The 17,435-nt window shown below is 34.3% G+C and overlaps 1 protein-coding gene across 1 annotated transcript in view; it reads right to left on the reverse strand.

The window, feature by feature from the left end:
• The window catches only part of LOC131074659 (signal peptide peptidase-like 2), a 148,453-nt gene that overhangs the window by 103,147 nt on the left and 27,871 nt on the right, over positions 1-17,435 (reverse strand). The window contains exons 4-7 of the mRNA XM_058011323.2: positions 16,634-16,753; positions 12,241-12,392; positions 11,859-12,041; positions 8,734-8,768 (exon numbers count right to left, since the gene is read on the reverse strand). Of these exons, the coding sequence (XP_057867306.2) occupies positions 8,734-8,768; positions 11,859-12,041; positions 12,241-12,392; positions 16,634-16,753 (490 nt within the window). The remainder of the gene's footprint in view (positions 1-8,733; positions 8,769-11,858; positions 12,042-12,240; positions 12,393-16,633; positions 16,754-17,435) is intronic.

Here is a 17,435-nt window from a genome sequence, read left to right on the forward strand (position 1 = left end):
TTTAAATTGCGAGAAAATGCTCGAAAATTGTAAAAAAATCGCCACGAATGATCCCGCAAATAAAAACCCTAAAAGACATGGTTTTGGCTGTATATTTGCAGTGTCGCAATTTCCCTTGTATATTTTGCTGACGACTGCTACCTGGGACGTGACGGAAGGTGCTAGTGGGTGAAGAAAAATGTTGAATGTGGAGTTGGAGCAGGTTGGTGACTCATAACTGGTCTTTCTTTATTATCATCAAAATATTTTAATGTTTCTATGCAAGATTATTTGTTATAGTACTGTTAAATTGCATTAGATGTTAGGAAGTTTCAAGTGAAGTTTCTTAGTGTCTCTAGCCTCACGAAAGAATCCCTGGAAAATTCAGAAACTTCATCTAGATGTTTATTCAGAAACTTCTTTTGTAACTGAACAGTCTAATTAAAATGGCTGGTGATTTTTACTAAAACACTTACAACTATAGTAAGACATACTTGCATTAAAAGATTTTTTCAATAGACATAGGCTTCTCCTTATTCTCATTGTCTTCTTGATTTTGGAGCTCTAGAGTCTAGATGGTTATGACAAATATGTAGCTTATTTTGAACTTGTCACAGTTAATTGAGTATATATTTACTGTTATCAGCTTCAATGTGAAGTTTAGAGACTTGTAAGGAAATCATTTAGGAGGCTCATTCATTATCCAATCACATTTCAATGTTTCATCATCATTCTTATTCCTTTTTTCAACTAGATTTAAATAACTTAAATACCACCCTAAGGCCTTCAATACAAAAGGAAGCCATTACTATATATTCAAATAACAGATAAAGACAAGAGACTAATATACCCAAATCAGAACCAAGAGAGATAACATAATCATAATTCATTTAGTACAACATCATTACAATTCCAAGGATATTTCTGATCATTTGAATATAAACATGGATATAGCTGGTGTAACCACTTTATCTCCACTGATTACCCATGTTCAGCTGACTAGAGCAACCTAGGCCAAATCAACCCAACATATGAGATATATATTTTTCTGTAGCAAATTTTCTCTTGGATTCTTGCAATCAAACATAGCATGTATATCTATCTACCTCAAATGCCGAAGAATCTTGGACTGTGGGATCATAAGAATTGGAAAGTAATTTTATGTGTTTTTTGCTAAAACTCTGAATTTGAACTTTGTTTTTTATTTCTTTTTCAAACTACAATTTCACATATAGAGCAAATCTTGTTAGTCATAAGTTAGGATGTTTAAGAAGTGTTCAATGCATACACAATTTATTTCAGTGTCATAGTTTTTGGTGTCAAAAGCAGTTTGCATTGTTCTTATAGAAGTCAGTTTTTCTAGATTAGTCACTTCTGCAAAGTTAGTTGTATCTACTATCAACATGCTTTTTCAGTTATCAAACCATAGACAAAAGTTGTCTTAGAGTTTATTAATTACTACTCTAGATCATTTAAAATTTTAACAGCTACTGTACCTATCGACTGGGAAAAGGGGTTAGAACAAACATGATACCAAAAGGCTAACCACAAAAGCCAAATAACATGAAAACTAATCCTAATCAAACTGATAGAGCTATCAAAACGAAATGTAAAACAAATATAAACTCAAAATGATATCACCAAAACGCATTCCTTTGATATCACTTCATCGTTTCTTCTTTCTCCTCTAATGTGATGCAGCTCTCAAATGGGTGAGTGCACATATGTGGTAAGCAAGGATGAAATCGACAGTGTGATCATGAAGGTATTCGAAGAGTCATGGTTATGAAGGCAAGAAATGTGCGCTCAATTTATAGCATTCGAAGATCAATCGGATGGACGTGATCGATCTCAATCAACATACAAGATTGAATGAGAGATTGAGTAAAGTGAAGCCAAATGGGAAAGGTGTCATTTGCAAGTGGAGAGTGAAATAGAAGCCAAGTGAAGTTAAGTGGAGAGAATTTGGGAAAGTGGAAGAGATAAGCAGAGTTAGAAGTGGAGACCAAAATGGAGGTGGAAATAATAAATATTAATGCACTCCAAATTAGATAATTAGCCAATTAAATATTCATTTAATTGTGACAAGGAAATAGGGATAAATTCATTTATCCAAAGAGGGATGTGTTAGCATAAAGGGGGGGTGTATAATAATTAAAGGAGGAAATTAGGTCAAGTTGATGCAAAGGGTTGGAGATTAGGTCAAATTAATGCAAAGGATAGGAATTGGGTCAAATTGATATCAAAGAATAGGGATTGAGTAATCGACAAAATCATTCAATCAAGTACTCAAGAAGGGTGATTTAGGTCAAATTGATATAAAAGGGACAAGAAATGATCAATTTAGAGAACATAATTAGACAGAAGAATGACAGAACATTGACGAATAGTAAAGACCAAACGCATGATGAGAAGACGTGTTAAAAAGGGGAGACGCAAGCTTTGACAATTTTTAGGTGTCTACAATATCAAAAGTCATTTCTTAGTTATCAAAGCATAAACAAAGGTCTTCTTAGAGTTTATTTTCACATCAATTTCCATATATATCTCATCACTCTTAAGTTTCTATTTATGCATTTCCTATTGTGGCATTAGAAAATTTTGTATCCTTGGACTATCTTGAAGGGCATATAGCTATAGAACTAGCTATGGCAGGCATATTGCTTTGACTCTTACAATTACCTAAGCTGAGGATGGCGAAGACAACAATAAAAAGGCATACATCTGTCAAAGAGGATGCTATTTTTTCCAAAAATTTTACATTCATCCTTAGTGACCAATCATGCGCTCATGCGTTTGTACTTCACAATTGAACTTTGTCATTCCTTTTAAGGCCTTCCACCATCCTCCAACTTCATATGAGACCAAATTTTCAGGTTTAACACTTTTAAATACTCTAATACTTTGAAAAGAAACTATATGTACGTTAATGTGTGTCCAATATGATCTCCATATGCTTTCGTTTAGTTACAGTTGAACTACATAGGTTGTCTCACTACTAGATATGTAATCAATAATATGAATATGAACAACAAGAATCTATTTTTCACAATTCATGGGTTAAACTCTCTATTTTATTTTCTCTCTATATCTATATGCTACAGAAATGCCCCTTAATTTATTAATTTTTAAAAGTAGTTTTCGTATCTCTTTCTACAATTTTTTATGTTTTTTTGTTTTGTTTTTTAAATCCAATTTTTTGCTGATTTTTTCAAAAAATCTTGTACTTTTGGTTTGCCAGTTTTTCCCCAAACAATTTTTATTGCTGTGAGTGAAATTTCTTCACTTCTACAAGAACCTGCTTTTAAAAGGCCTAAGAAGCAAAGTAGAATTAAAAAGAATGCACACAGCCACATCTTTGCAGAGGCGTATGTTGCTCCCAATGGAAAGCATGATCAGAGTATAGAAGAAGCAGACTTTCACATCTCTGAGGCAAACCTTGGAGCCAATAGTAGATAGGGAGACTTGCAACATTGCAGTTTGCTTGTGATGCAATTAAAGAAAGGGTCAAAAGGGATGTAAAGGACAAAGCAATATTGAAGGATCAGATATGGAAATTGTAGAGATATATTGAACAACTGATTAAGCAATTATTAGAGACAACTCGTCCACTGACAGCACCATCAAGCAACCTAACTGAAATTGGTGTACAAAGAGAACAGTTAGATCAAATCATCATGTATTGTGAACTGACACAAGCGTGGACTGAAGGGTTGCATATGACTGATGAAGCACACATAATTTTGTGTAAGTTACAAAGACTCAATTGGCAAAATGGAACATCATATCCTAGATGATATCACTGTTGATAATGAACTCCTATCTAATCTAAACAAAACAAAAGCTATGAGAACCATGAGATTACTGAAATCAGGTACTTTCAAAGATCAGAATGGTTGCAAATGTTCAAGTTCATTATCAAACTCATGGAGGTTAGTGAAAATTCTCAGGCGACAGAAAAGCCAATTTTTTACATCGAACGCAATATTAGAATGTTCATCATATCAACTCCATGTTCATATTATGATGATGACATAAAACGAAAATGACATATCAGAGATCAGGAAAGAATTTCACTATTTGATCAAGAAAGATCTGAGTGCAGCAGAAAGTTTCTTTAAAGGAGAAACAGAAAACCTTGTCTGCATCACTCGTCATATCAACATGGGAGAAGAAGAACAATTCATACTCAGAAAACTAACTGTTGAAAGCAATGATATTTTGAACGTTCCGATGATACTGCCAAAGGATGCAAAGATAAAGAAAGTCATACATACTTTGTGCCAGCGGACATGCTGATCAATCTTCAGAATTAGGTATTTTTGGCCATGTCTATTATTTGAACGTGTAATTTTAAAGCAGAGATAATTTTGAAATTGAGTTCAAGTCATTTTTCAGTTAACTCGATTTATTTTATTTTCAAATTAATTGCATTTAAAACAAGATGAGTGTTCAATTCTTGTATAAACTTTATAAATAAGTGCATTGATACTAAAATGCTAATGGTGTAATTTGATATGATTTCTGCAAATCTTTCATTGTCATCTGTGCTCTTTTGTAAGTGCTGAGAAAAATTGTTATGCTATATGCAATTTTCACTTCCTAACACTTCAATTCCCCGTTGAAGTTGCGCATCAATTATATACCATTATTCGCTTTCTAATTAGTTTCATGGCATTTAAATATGCCATCCACTCTGAGACGGAATCCAACATAATAATAGGGGATCAGTAATTAATATGTCCAACCATCTAAAATGATGGGGACACCAGAATCTATCCAACTATCTGCCATGCCTTTTCTTTCTTCAGTGCATAAATTGTGATCTGCCAAACGCAAGTCCTAAGTTTTTTAACCTTGTGGGTGTGTATAATACTGGGGCGTGGTTTATAAAATTATTTACCATTCCTTGGTATATTTGGCCCAGTAGATGAGAAAATTCCTTTCAAGGAATTAAACACGTGCTTACTAGCTTTTCTCAAAAAGCCACTTTTTCTTTGGTTGCCAATATTGTTACAATGCAGACGAACAAAAAGAGTGATGATAGTAAATGTTGAAGATAAACCATTCTCTGATCCTCATACTGTCCAGTAGAGTAGGCTGCCTGATGATTTGGTTTACAATCATGATGGTTGGTCAGTACAAGATGACATTGTTGTGATTGCTGCCTCTTCGCGGCAGTCTTTTGATCCCAGTACATGTGGCTTCTTCTGCTCCTGTTCCTTCAGGTAGTTTGAGCTATCCTGTTGCCGATGCAAGTGTTTGTGTATGTTCTCATAAGATGTTATTCCTCTTGGTTTTGATCCTGATCGAGGTGGTTCTTCTGCCAAGCCTCTTGGTCCAGATGCTTCTATTATTTGTAATAGAGGAAACAATGATATTTCAGATGTTGTTGGGCTGTCAAATGTGTTGAATTCTATTGGCCCTTTTCCTGACAGTGATTCTGATATGGATGTCCCCCCTCTGCTGGCTGTTCCTATTGTGTACCTGGAGTCTTAGCTTAACAAATGTGTTGATTATAAAGTTTAAGTCTTTGGAAAAAGGTCTTGAGCCTTTCCTTGACAAGTTGGATAAGAAGAGTGGTGGGAATTGTTCTTGTTAACGGTGCTTTATTTCTGGTATTTGTTGTTGGTATGGTGATAAATGTGTATGCCTGATGCCTCGGGTTCAGACTGACCCCTTTTTTTAATGGAATTGTAAGTGGTCTATATGATGATGTATCTTGACAATTAGGTTAATGGTCGGTTAGTGTGGTTCACTACTATTAGTAACAGTGAATTTAAATTTTCGTTATAACTGTTAATCAGTCTTTGTACATCTTTGCAATCATCTGCTCATGTGAGCTATATTTCTAAACTATTTCCAATATTAAATGTATCACAATTGAAATGACGTACAGCACATGCACTATTATAAGTCCACTGTAATAAATATGATGCAATATGAATTCAATTTTGATTGCAGCTTTGTTAAGGTCTTGGAGACAACATACAATAGCAAGTTACATACTGCAAGCACATTGCTTGCCTACCACTTGCTCTTTCCATTTCATAACCTTAGCTCATTATACAGCAAGTTACATCAGCAATGCATAGACATTTAGATTTCTCTTTAATAATTCCGTGCACATAATTTTGCAGTTAGAAATCTCACACTGAGACATCATTCTATAATTTACTATTACTACAAATCTTGCACTATGTAGAAAATGTCATTCTATAATGTATATATTTACTATTATGACACTTTATACATATTGCAAGATTTGTAGGAAGAATGGAAAATTATAGAATGATGTCTTAGTGTGAGATTTGCAATTCCACACATTATGCGCACAGAATTAACAAAGACAAATATTAATGTCTATGATAATGTAATTTTCTATATAATAAGCTTAGGTTATGAAATGAAGCAACCAAGTGATAGGCAAGCAATGTGCTTGCAGTATGTAACTTGCCATTGTTGAGTGGTTGCAGGGAGTGGGCAAATCCTCCAGGCCACAGGCCACTCAGCACCAAATTGAGGGCACATCCAGAAGCTTTACCACATAGAGTGGTGCTTCCAGACTACGATAGGAATGCAGATCAATTTCATAAGTTTGCGAAAGTCAAGAAAAGAAGTGAACAATGGGGAAAACAAGACTCAATCACAAATTAAGGAACCAGCTGTAGCTGATACATCAGAACTGAGAATTTCCGTTCAAAGACAAATTCGAACTCTATAGTAGATCTGCAACAGACCTTGCCCACAGAAATCTTAAGTGTATAAGGGGCAGCAGCTGGCCAAGTATCTGTCAAAGGGGGTGACATTCACTAAAGCTCCATTTCCAATCAATAGTTTGGCACCAAGGAAGAAAGACTCAAACCCTAGACCTCATTTTGTGAATGCAGCCACGGACCTGTAGCATGGCAGAATCCTAGATCTGAGTGGACACAACATAAAGCCAATGAGTACAGGGCATCAAACTAAATCAGCACTAACGCCTTACAAGAGCTCCCCAGGTGGATACCTAACTGAGAAGTATTATCAGCAGATTTTGTAAGACTTGTAACTGTTCCAGATTTCTGAATATTAAAATCAGTACCTATTTTACTGCTGTTTTCTATGTCTGTATTCTCTGTAAAGCTGTTTACAAGTGCTGAAACGCTGTTGAAGGGTGAATGTCATGAATTAATCATTGTTTGGAGGAAGATCAGTAATTAATTAATTAATAAAATAAACTATTAAATCCTAGGGATATATCAAGGTGAATATCGATATTTGAGTTTGAAATTTGTGACATATATACTTGTGTGTGTGTATTGGAAGTATTGATTCTTGATACTGGTGATGTGTATGACTAATTGCTGTTAATCCTATGGACTTAAGCGACTAGTTTTGAGCTGTTTCTTAACGAGAACTTGACTATGCCTATGAATATGTGGATGAAATTACTGAAGTGTGTGAAATATTGTACAGGTTTCTATCAACGTTATCATATGATACTTGCTAAGCCATATTTCTAATATGAATACTAATTTGTTGGTTACTTCTTATGTTAACCACATCTGTATATTTTTTTCCAGCTTCTTTCACTTTTTCATTTTTTGCTTATGTCTAGAGTCCCTTTTGTCCTAGTCCTTTATTGTACGTTTCAGTTCCTTTATCTATTTTTGGCCATTTATAGACACTTATATAATTTATTTCTTTCTTCTTTCTACAAATACCCCATGTGGTTTTGTGCTTTTCTTGTGAAGAACTTTTAAGTTGCTTCTACTCCTTTCAAACCAGCTTTCCCAGCATATGATTTTGGTAGGTAAATCTCATGGTTTCTTATCAATGGTTGATTAATTTTCTTGATGCATCCAAAGTATACTTTAGAATCAGAATTAATGCAAAAAAATTGTTGGTTAGCCCAGGCTGTATTGTCCATGCAAAAAGACAATGAATGAAAAGAGGTGCTCAGTTTTTGTTTTTTTTGTCAACTTAAGGGCATCTGGTTGGACCCACCCAGCCTCTTTTCTGAGAACATTTGTTGTCAAAATACTTTGATTTTAGGCCAACCTTTGAGACACCAAATCTTAGGCCAACTGGTGTCAAAAGGTTATTAAATTGCAAAAACTCAAGCAAGCAGCCTTAATTGTGTGCTGGCCGGTAGCTTAAAACCAACCGAACAGCTTTACTGTTAAAGAAGAGAATCCTTAAGCTTTGAAAAAGCTACAGTTCCAAGCATATGAATCATGTATGGAGTGCGATGGACAAGAACCACTTCTGCACCAAGAAAATTGAGGGAAAACCCCCTACAATTCTGTCTCTTTCCACAATTTCCAATAAGCATTACAAAGATAACTCAGCCTATCTGCCAATTTATCTATAGAGCATGTTTGTCTATTTGTCTATCTATCTGTTCTTCTCATCTCTCTGGCAACTTATTCTACCCTACAGATATTCAAGTTCCTATTATGTAACTATACCCAACAATGAAAGGATGGAAATATTCAATGCCAGGGTTCCCATCAATAATACATTCCTAAGTACTCAAAAACCTCACTTAAAGCCTATGATGGCTTGAATGGCAAACTAATCTTATACCTTACTTACTGGCACATTGCCATAAAATAATAAATGGATGTCATCTTTTTACAATGAACAATCCTCTGTGACTTAAGAACAGCATAGTTGCCTTCTGAATCTAATCTTTCTTAGCCAACTCTTTAAGTTAGCACATTAAAATGGTAGATCCATCAGTGACAGATAAATGACAAAAAAGCTTACCTCGAAAGTAAAGCAACCAAACAAGTTTGTAGGCCCTGCAAACAGAATAAATCAACATCATTACAATATGGATGGCACAAAACATTGCTTATACAATAAGCTAAAAGAAGATTTATTTCTTTAAAATGATGGATTAACATCAATAAATCCTTATTTATGTTGTCAATGATGAAAGAAAACTTTGATGCACGCTGCAAATTCAAAGATACCATAGAAATATGGCCACCAACATCTCATCATACAGTAAACCCATCGAATTAAACAAACCAAAAGCAATGTGAGTATTCATGATTATTACACCCGACTCCCCAAAAAAAGCCACTAAGGCAAGAAATCTATTTTAATGAAAGATGGCAAGCTAAATTCTTTGACTTCAATGACTTTGACATGTGTTGTCTATTTCCTAAGAAACAAATGAATATATTTTACTTTCAACAATTTTTAGGTTGTATTATTTTCCTACATGATTGGTGTAATTGACAAAGAGGATTCGGATAATTGCTTAATTGAATCTTACTTATTATTAAATTTAACCTTTTGCCTTGTGTGTTCTTGTTCAACATTCTCAGTCACTAGGATTCAGTATATGCTTTCACACTCTTCAACTTATCAAATTGTGATAAGCATGTATTTCAAAACATTAACACGCACAGGATTTGTGTCAACGTAATGTAACTTGAGAATGGTAAAATAACATTTGATATGTTCCTTGTGTTTAGGAAGATTCTCATGCACTGAAATCCTTTTGCTATCCTGAATTTTCACCATCTTTCTTAAAACTTCTTCCAAAAAACAATCTAAATCGGGAATATTTAAGTCACAAAACACCTGAGCTTTTCCTAAGCCATAACTTTTATCATAAGAGTGGATCTAAGCATCTCTTTGCCATGTTCATAATGCAGTCAAAAAGATGAAATACTGTGCTTTCCCAAAAATCAATCCTAACTTCCATCAGAAAAGTGAAGTTCATATGTCCGAGAAATGACTTGCATATATAAGAGCAAGGGATGCATGTATAGGAATACATCTCCTCAAATATACCTTCTACTAGAGAATAAAGGTTATAACGATTCCTCCCTTTCAATAAAATTTTTCTACTAAAAGCACTGTAAGAAAGGATGAACCCCCACAAAGAAATGAATCCCTCACAAAGCTTCTCCCTTCAGTGAATTTTTCCATTTATTAGGTGTTTCTTAATTAAATTGGAGTGTAAACATCTGGCTTGTGTTTTTGAAAGACATCAGGTTTCAAAAAGGTCTCCTCTTCTTTATCCAAGATACAAAACTTAGACTGAATTCCAGAATGTGCTCCTAACTTCCTTGTTTTTGAGATAATATAAAAAATTTATCAGTTTGTACTTTTTAATAATTGATAATGTGACAGCTTTTTCAAAACCATAAAGGTCTTGAGATCATATACTCTATTCTTCATATTGCTTAGTCTGTCAATCACAGTTAGGACTTACAAGAATAATTAGTCACATGTGGCCATCATTTCCTTCAAACTGAAATAATAATAAATCCTATCAGTCTCTCAATTACTTGAAGAGGAATCAAAGAAGTATCAAAATTATCAATTTTGCCATCATAATATTTGCCTCAGGCTCCACTGAATAAATAATCACTATAAAACAAATTTCAGCAGGCATGTAATCATTAGATCATTAGCAGTGGTTAGGAGGCATAATAGGAAAAATGCACCAGTAGTTGATTCAAGGAGTATATCCAGATTTTTGGGTTATTCGACAATTCACGAGAATCCTGTCAAAATATCTCATGAACTCATCCAGTACTTGTAAAATAATCATTGTATAGCATTTTTAGCTACTTTGGCAGTAAGAATCCCTATCAAAACACTCCTCTAATACTACAGATAAGAGCATTGAACTTAAGTGGAACCTTAGTTAGAATTTCAAAACAAGATTGCACTAAATCAAACAGGATTTAAGTATTGGCATACAAATAGTTTGAGGACTCTCCAGAACTCTCTAGACTCCCGAGTCCTATCTCTAGCCAAGTCCACTTGCCATTGACTCCCAAGTCGAGTCCGGAAGAGTTCTAGGGAATACTCATCCAAGTCTCCCCCCAAGAGACTCCAATTCCTAGACTCGGACTCCCAAGTTTTGGGCATGGACTAACCGGTCCACTTGGGTGCCACTAGGGAGATAAAAATAACATTAAATGACTTTTCCCTCACTTTTTTTTGGTCCAATCTTGACCAAAACAGGACTGAACACCAAAATAGGAAAGGAGAGGAGAAGAGGAGCATTTGAGATCCAAAAGACAATGTTGAAGAAACAATTCATCATCATTTTTATACTGTAGCACCTTTTAGTTTGACACCTAACTAATTGAGTGACGTTAAAAGGGGAAAGAGGAAGATGTAGATTGTATTTGGTTGTTTTTCTCATTTTGATGTATCATTATATGCAAACATTTATAAATTTATGATGCTGTTATACATTTAAAAGTTTGAAACTATGAATATGAATTATGAAATTTCAAATATTGAGTGTTTAAAGATCATATGACATGTGTAATGTTTGAATTATGACAAATTGATCGTCAAGTTAGGCTTTCATGTTCTCTAAATGAATTGATTTCTTTTTTTTATGGTAAAACTATTGTTTTCTTTTTTGTCGAGTCCTAGCCGAGTTTTTTGCTGAGTTTGTGCCGAGTCCCAAGTCCGAGTCCTATTTTGGGCTGCTGAGTCCAAGATCTCAAACTTTGATTGTGATAATTGGATTAGATTCAGTTTCAGTATTCTTGGCAAATTGGAATCTATGAAATTGCTTTCAGCCTGAAAGATAAGTGTGAATTTTCCATGCAAAGTTTGCAAGGAGGATGGCCAATGTGGATGCTATGATTTAACATAAACCTTCCACCACACAATACGCAAAATACCCAATAGAAGTCCAGTACCAAAAAATACCTACTATAATTTTTGTAAATGTTAAAAAAAGAAACATTAGTACATTTAATTAACTAAACCAAAATCCACCAATGACAACAAATTTGATGTCATAAACACACAGAGCATTTTAATCATTTTCTTCAAAGAATATACTGTTCTATTTAAAAAACCAATATACACACCACGGATCTAAGATATTCGGATAAACCTACCTCAACACCCCCGATGCAGAAGATAACCACCAAAAGTTCCAGAAACCACTCTGACATGCATTTGTAAATGAGAACTAGAAAGCATGATGCAATCACAACAAAAAGAATTGCAGAGGTTGTGTTGATATCAACCACGCCCTTATCCCCACTACTTTCCTCCACAACAAAAGAATCCAGATCATCCTATACAGAGGAAAAAATACTTTATTATACAATATATAGTATTCAGAACAAAGACTTTTTCTTTGTCCAGGAAAGAAAGCATTCCAAAATGACTTGGTAATAATGAATTAAAGATTAACAAACATATAATAGATTTTCATATTTCTATACATATACCTTGTTAATAACATTATTAATGTACTTCATAATGTGCATTTACCTTCAATGACTTGTAGTGTTCATTAGCCACCTCTCGAGCACTCCATGCTGACCAGAAGGATGCACACAAAATAGTACTTACAGCCATAAGCCACAGGAAAACTTCTGCTATATCTACCAAGGGGCGATCAGGTGAATAGATCACTACTCCAACTGTAAATCAAAGATTTAAACATTAGTGAAACAATTTCAGGGAGGAAAAGAAACAGATTAAGAACAATATCTTGAGAATTTAGAAATAATAAACAAAAGTAAAAACTAATCTCAAATGAGAAAATATTTCTAACAAACTACTATATTAAAGGATCTTCCTGTCGAATTCTCGAGTGCTATTTATATTGGATGTAATGTTAGTTAAGCCTTACATTTTTTCTTTTATGCTTATATATGACATTTAATTGTCTGTCTTCTGTATATATATGACACTTAATACATTCTCTCCTGCATAAGTATGACAGTTGCACCTAATATTCCTACTACTCTACATATATATGGCCATCCTGTAGAATCTAGATAATGCCTGTTTGTCCCAAAAATCCCTGTACATTCTTTCACCTAAAATGCATAATCTTTAAATTTGAAGAAAAAAATTACTCCTAAAGAAATCATTCCTGTAAAAATGAAAAGCTGAAATGCCTAGGCTTGTAGAGGGGATTTTCAGTTCCACTTAAGCATGTCCCCTTTCTTGTGTTGGGCTCTCTAAAAGTTATCGAAGACAACATCTACAGGGAGACAATAAAAGAAATAAAGAACATCTTCTAATGTTGGTGAATGAGTCAATGGAACTCAGAAGTATAAGTTGGTGAATAAGTCGATGGAGCTCAGAAGTACAGCCAGGTACAATAGCAATAAGAAGTGGGTCAAAAATAACTCTAACCCTAACAAGAAATAGAGCATACAAACTTAATACTCTTGAAGGATGGCCGCTGAGTAATATGAGCGTCCACAAATGACCAAAGTAGGTAAATAGGGCTTGAGAAAGTACATCCATTCAGAGTGTCAAGAGAAAGTCAGAAACTGATCTCCCTCATCTGAAATATTTAAAAGGATACTATAAAAATAGCTTAAAGCAATCAAAGAAAGAAAGAAGAAATTTATTCTAATGTCAGCAAATGACTAAAGCAGGTAAATGGAATTCAAAAGTACAGCCAGTTAAAATAGCAAGAGAAAGTGAGTTAAATTGATTTTTAGTGACATTTAATTAAATTGATTATTAAGTTGTTAAAAAAATAAAAGAAATATTCAATAGATAACTTAATATTAATAAAAAAATAATAAAAATATTATTATTTGTCACGTTATTAAATAAGGTTTTCCAATATTCTAGTCGACCTAATCTTCTAGATTTTTCTTGGGGCTCTTTATAAGGAGGCTGGCTGGGAGAAGTAAAGCATGCTTGAATTTCATAAATTGTTTATGATTTCTGGAGACGAAAACCTTCAGGAGTTGATAGGAGAGCTGGACGAAAACCTGGTTCTTCGAAGGGGTGGATTCGCGACGGAGTTCACAGCTGGGCCAAATTAGTGAAGTCTCCATTGGAAACAAACTTCATAGGTTTAGGGTTTATTCAGAAACAGAGATATTTGCAGATATTAATGATCAGTATTGTCTGATGATGTATTTCTTCCATCTTAAATAAGGAGACATTTTATATGATTGAGAGCTGGTTGCTTGTGTGCTTGATTGAATTACAAATTCATTATTGATCTACCATTTCATTAATATTATCTTCCGTATTCTATATTGTTGTTTCTTGTGAGTTTGATTAACTGTTGCCGTTGGGCATCTGCTTTTGATATTATCGGCGGCATAAGTAAGAAGTTCAATATTGGAGAGGAGCTATATTAAGTCAAATAGGCAAATCGAATTCATAAAGGCTTGGCTGATTAATGTTTGAATATTATTACCTAAAATCGTGGATTGATGAAGTTTGCCAGATGAACATTAAGGCTGCCCATTAATATTTTGTTTGTGGGACATGATATGTCATTTGTTTCCGCTGAGAGTCCGCAAAGCGAATAAGAGAAAGTATTATATTATTGAGATTCCTAAGTGCCGACTGTTGATGAATATTTCATAATACATATTGACCTTGAAGCGAAGGTATCATCAGTGTGAGGAGTAACTCGGTGGCATAACAAATCCATGAGCCGGAGAATTGAAGAGGTTCATGGTGACTGTGAAGAGCTTGGGAAAGGGAAGGCCTGCCAACAGCGCCACTGCAGGGGCACCCATTATCACAAATCTGTGACTTTCCAGCAGTCTGGTGCAGATTCATGAAGGTCTGGGTGCAGCTGAGGCAATTGTTCCAGACGCAATTACCAAAGGAACCCCTTTTCCGTGACTTGGACTACCCAGCAGGTGGCTTACTGCATTCAGAAGGGCATTATAACAATCACTCTTATTGACAGTGTGTCTATTGACACCTGCCAATAAGGAACCAAATAAGGAACGCTGCCTCCAGAGTGCAAAAACTAACGGGTACCTCATTCAATTTGTTTTGTAATTCGAAATCTCCTATTCTTCCCGTCAATATAATCAGATGACATTATTCTGTCTGCAATACCCAGCAATATGAATGTGGTTTTCTGTATGTGATGGAGATTTCAGTTGTCATTTTATTGTCAATATATATTCTGGTTTAATTCACAGACTTGTTCTGGGAACTGTTTTGAATGCTCTTTGAAAAGTGATAAAGTATTTTTAGTATATGGGTATTTGGTCTCTTTCACATGGGTGTCTACAAGTGGCTATATTAGATAAAGGAGGTTTGAAAGTACAACCATTCAAAATAGCAAGAGAAAGCAAGAATTCTCAAGGCTACAAATAGAATTCTCTTGATCCATCTATTGTAATCATCATTCATATCTATCTTATATAAGCGTATAATTTCAGTCAAAAAACAGGTGAGGGAAAGTGTTGAACTACTTTGTACTGATATTAACATCTGAATGGGAAAGTTTTATTATAAAGCAAAACTCTTCATAACTGAAGTTAAAGTTTCCATACTGACTTTGATAACTACAATTAGAGCACTATCATATCTTACAAGAGATGTATTGCACAAATGATAAACACAAGATGCTTATGACTAGCATGAAAACATAACATATTGCAAATAATAAAGATGAAACTTGACTAATATGTAGCCACTGTTATGCACAGAAATAATAAAATAAAATGCAAACATCATATATGTTCTACTTCAAATAAAAGAAGAATCGGTTACTGTTCAAAAAAACTAGTACAGTCTTGTTGCCCAACACAAATACTTGAAAAATATTCCACCCTTGGCACAAAAACAAGAAACAAACCTGACTAGCATGAAAACATGACATATTGCAAATAATAAAGATGAAACTTGACTAATATGTAGCCACTGTTATGCACAGAAATAATAAAATAAAATGCAAACATCATATATGTTCTACTTCAAATAAAAGAAGAATCGGTTACTGTTCAAAAAAACTAGTACAGTCTTGTTGCCCAACACAAATACTTGAAAAATATTCCACCCTTGGCACAAAAACAAGAAACAAACCTGACTAACATGAAAACATGACATATTGCAAATAATAAAGATGAAACTTGACTAATATGTAGCCACTGTTATGCACAGAAATAATAAAATAAAATGCAAACATCATATATGTTCTACTTCAAATAAAAGAAGAATCGGTTACTGTTCAAAAAAACTAGTACAGTCTTGTTGCCCAACACAAATACTTGAAAAATATTCCACCCTTGGCACAAAAACAAGAAACAAACCTGACTAGCATGAAAACATGACATATTGCAAATAATAAAGATGAAACTTGACTAATATGTAGCCACTGTTATGCACAGAAATAATAAAATAAAATGCAAACATCATATATGTTCTACTTCAAATAAAAGAAGAATCGGTTACTGTTCAAAAAAACTAGTACAGTCTTGTTGCCCAACACAAATACTTGAAAAATATTCCACCCTTGGCACAAAAACAAGAAACAAACCTGACTAACATGAAAACATGACATATTGCAAATAATAAAGATGAAACTTGACTAATATGTAGCCACTGTTATGCACAGAAATAATAAAATAAAATGCAAACATCATATATGTTCTACTTCAAATAAAAGAAGAATCGGTTACTGTTCAAAAAAACTATTACAGTCTTGTTGCCCAACACAAATACTTGAAAAATATTCCACCCTTGGCACAAAAACAAGAAACAAACCTACATTCTGCTTCTATTTCTCCAATATAGTGCTGTTTTCTCTAATGTGCCTTTTCCAATGGCAGATAGAACAAGTTCTCCTGATGTACAATTTCAACAAATAATAGCAGCAAAAATATTGATACTGAATTTTCTGAAGTATTCCTGCTACAAATAATGTTGAAGAACATACCTGCTGCACCTCTCTCTAGATTCTGCTTTAAGGTTGTACCGGCAGTATTTGGCAGCATAACAGCAGGAATTCTTATGTCCAATGTGGTTTCATTAGATGCACACACCATCTTATAAAGTTCTGCAAAATTAAGAAAATGGGAAATTGCTAAGCTCGAAGCAACTAAATAAACTAAGTTATATCATAATAACAGTCAATCTGAAATCGTGTCACTAAAGACGTACTAAAAAAATCTGACAGAACACAAGAGCACCATGAAGTGAAGCATGACATTACTTGGAATGGGAATTTCAAACCAGTACCATTGTGCTTGCATGAATCACATATCTTCAGGCTACTCTTGGGGCGTGAAATTGCTAAAGAAAGGCACCAGCTTGTTTCTTGCAGTGAATGTGAAAGTCACTCGCATAGGATGGAAGGAAGCTTCTAAGAAATGTCGGTGATCCAATCCAAATTTTTCTGAGTGATGGATTTGTTTATCAAAGAATTTTGTGCTAACTCATAAGATATGTGGAAACACAGGTAGACAAATTCTCCTAGAAGTTTATGCTAACTCCTAATATAAGTGGAACTGATATATAGATTCTCTGTCGAGATCTTAAATGATAGTACTACTGGACGCTGCAGGTTTATGTAGATCTGGCTAATTTCCAATTTGTTTTGAGTTTCTCTCTGTTGAATCAGACATTTTGCCTCTACTAACTGCAATTATCATCTCACACAATCAAGGGAAATAATAAAGAGGATTCAAGAGTTTTGATGATAACATGGCCTCAATTTTACAGATCACTGTGACAAGGTT

Source organism: Cryptomeria japonica, chromosome 4 (assembly GCF_030272615.1).
Source record: "Cryptomeria japonica chromosome 4, Sugi_1.0, whole genome shotgun sequence".
In the NCBI taxonomy this organism is placed as follows: domain Eukaryota; kingdom Viridiplantae; phylum Streptophyta; class Pinopsida; order Cupressales; family Cupressaceae; genus Cryptomeria; species Cryptomeria japonica.